This window comes from Arachis stenosperma, chromosome 4, assembly GCF_014773155.1.
Source record: "Arachis stenosperma cultivar V10309 chromosome 4, arast.V10309.gnm1.PFL2, whole genome shotgun sequence".
Classification (NCBI taxonomy): domain Eukaryota; kingdom Viridiplantae; phylum Streptophyta; class Magnoliopsida; order Fabales; family Fabaceae; genus Arachis; species Arachis stenosperma.
In genome coordinates, this window is record NC_080380.1 from 122701433 (window position 1) to 122704215 (window position 2783).

Consider the following 2783-nt stretch of genomic DNA (forward strand, 5'->3'; position numbering starts at 1 on the left):
TTATCCACATAAGTCTGCAGTGAAATCACTTACCGTTTCACTTAAGAGACTTGTAACAACAGCTTTTTTATTAACTTCTTTCTCATTCTCCCTTTCAGGCTCACTGTCAGTACTGGTAGGAGGTGGAAGTGCTGAAGCACCAAACATGGCTTCGTCATGAGCAGTTTGGATTTGTTCCTCCCTTCTTGCCTTGATAAGAAAATGGATTCGATCTATGTTTAGTCTTTCATACATAGATGATGCATGTATGTTAACAAGGAACAAAACTGACTATTCATGAATATAAGAAGAGGAATATACCTCTATTTTAGAATACTGAAAACTCTGGCCAATTTGCTTGACCAAGGAAGCATTATCTTCAGCCACTGCAGATAGGTGGACAAATACAATCAGTTCAATTAAGTTTCAGCCTTCAAGCCAAACCCCAAACCATTACTCATTATCATTTATAAGAAAAAATATCATTGGCATTCAATAATTAAAAGAATCACCATGACTAAGCAATGAACAATTAAAATCAGTAAGTATTGGTGGTATTAACAAGCACACAACAACAGTACTCAACATTGGATCAATTAAAAATGAAGTTTACATTATCAGGAAAACATAGGAAGACTAAAAAAATTGTCCATTTTAAAACAGATTGTATTTGCAATGAAGAAATCTGGGCAAATTTATTTAGAATAATGAAATTGGCAAACAAGTCCAATCTTCAATTTCCTCATCTTCAAGAGGCGCATCCTTGTCAAACTCAAATCGCTTCCAGCCCTTGCCTTTTTCTGAGTCTTGAGCAGCTGCATTAAAAACTATCCCACAAAATTAAGTTAGTACAACATGTATAAACCAGCACACTTGCACATTGTGCGGTTTTTTGAATCAAATCCTTTTCCATGATATGTTGATGTTTTGCAGTTTCCAAATTTCATCTCATCATTCTTCTCATGATTTTCATTGCCATCTATAGGGAGTCCACACGGCCCATCAACAAGGAATGTTGCGGAAAACGTACAATCCTATCCAACTCACCAAATGGAGGCAAGTTTTACTTTGTAGCTGTAACTAATATTGTTCGATTTCCATTACTATGGAGCTATCCATTTATGATTTTTAGTACTTGTTCAAATTTCTATGCAGCCATTATATTAGCATCTATTGTAATAAGAATGATTTTTAGTACTTGTTCTTGTTCAGTACTTAAATTTATACACACATTACTTAAGACGAAATGCATATCCAGCATATGCCAGCAAGACCCCATTCTGGAATCTTAACCAAATCTCCTTGTATCTTTCCGTTAGTACCTTTCAGATTTTGTGAATACTAATAGCAAGTTCTATATATAGCTATTGTACCAATCATTTGTTTTCTGAAGAAAGCAACAATATGATCCGTTTTTCCTATTCTCTTCTACTTCTTCTGTTTCAAATTTTAATTTACTTGTTTCATTAAATACCATAAGAAACACCACTTAACAAAGAGATAGATATAATCCAATATAGGCTAGAGATATGTGATTACTAGACAACGAAACTAAGTTATATTGGATAATCATTACCCTCTTGGCCTAACTAACCTTCAAAATAGAAATCAAAGAAATTTCTAACTCATAACATGTGTAGAAACTTGTTTGAAATATTATTAACTTATTTTAATCTCAATCTTTAAAGTAGGATAACAGGCCGTGCCTCAATTTTTACATTGTTTTCAAAATTAGAACCATAACAACTAATTCCAACAAGTAAATCAGAATTTACAAACAAACCTAAAAAAAATCCTAAGGAATCAGAACAAAGAATTTGCAAGTTTCAACAAGTAAACACAATTTACAAACATAATTAAATAAATTAAAACCTAAAGCTTGAAAATTTTAAAAATCATAATAAACAAGAAATCAGAACAAAAAATGAACAAGTGATTTGCAAGTTTCAGCAAGTAAACACAATTTACAATCAGAATTAAATAAATAAAAACCTAAGGCTTGAAAATTTTGAAAATCATAATAAAATGAAATCAAAATCAGAGGGGAGAATGCCCTTACCGGCAATGGATCCCGGTGAGGCAACGCTATTTTCTGGCGACAGGGGCTCAGTGACGCAACCCCTAACAGCGGCGACGATGGTGAATCCACGAACGGCGACTGGGCGCAGCAGCACGAACAGCGCCTCCTCCTTCTTCCTTGGTCTTCCTCCCTCCACGCCTTTGTCTCTCCTGCGCGTCCTCAACGTCGTCGGTGAAGGGAGATGCGACGGCGGTGGAAGCTGTAAACGACCCACTCGAGATGAAGACGACTAAGACGGTGGCTTCCCTCGACGACAGTAGAACGCAAACTGACGGCGGCGATGGAGGCACATCGACATTCCTTCATCGAGCAGCTCTTCCTCTCGCTCAACGTCTCCCTCTTCCTAACGGCGACACGATGGCGCGGCGGCAGTGCCCGCCGGTGCCGTCCTCCTTTTTTCCCCTCTCTTTCTCTTGCTCTCTGATTCCAGCTTTCCCTTTTCTTTTCCTTTCTTTCCCTCTCCGTTCTTCCCTTTCTCTTGCTGTGTGTGTGTATTTTTGTGTTGTTAGTGTGCATTTGGGGACTTGGTGGTGTGGCGGCTGGGAGGGTTTAGAGTTAGGGTGAGTGAAGGTGAGTGAGTAAGTGTGGGTTGAATTGGGGTAAAATTAGGATTAGGATTTTTAATTTGATAATTAGGGTTTGTTTTAAAAAAAATGTAAAATTAGATATTTTTAAATAAATTGAGATTTAGTAATTTTAATTAAATTAGACTATACAGTATTAA

At 36.8% G+C, this 2783-nt stretch overlaps 1 protein-coding gene across 1 annotated transcript; it reads right to left on the reverse strand.

Moving 5' to 3' along the window:
• LOC130975418 (uncharacterized) lies at positions 1–2575 on the reverse strand. Its single transcript, XM_057900218.1, has 5 exons — positions 2329–2575; positions 2106–2258; positions 702–794; positions 301–365; positions 1–189 (listed from the first exon to the last, which is right to left on the reverse strand). Exons 1-5 carry the CDS (start codon positions 2573–2575, stop codon positions 1–3), a joined length of 747 nt encoding a protein of 248 aa, XP_057756201.1.
• Between the last annotated feature and the right edge of the window lie 208 nt (positions 2576–2783).

Coding starts and splice junctions, on each gene's coding strand:
- LOC130975418 (XM_057900218.1), bottom strand. CDS start 2,575: ATGCACACTAACAACACAAAAATACACACACACAGCAAGAGAAAGGGA. Junction 795..2,105: donor GATTCACCATCGTCGCCGCT/GTTAGGGGTTGC, acceptor TTTTTAATGCAG/CTGCTCAAGACTCAGAAAAA. Junction 190..300: donor TTCAGTATTCTAAAATAGAG/GTATATTCCTCT, acceptor TTTCTTATCAAG/GCAAGAAGGGAGGAACAAAT.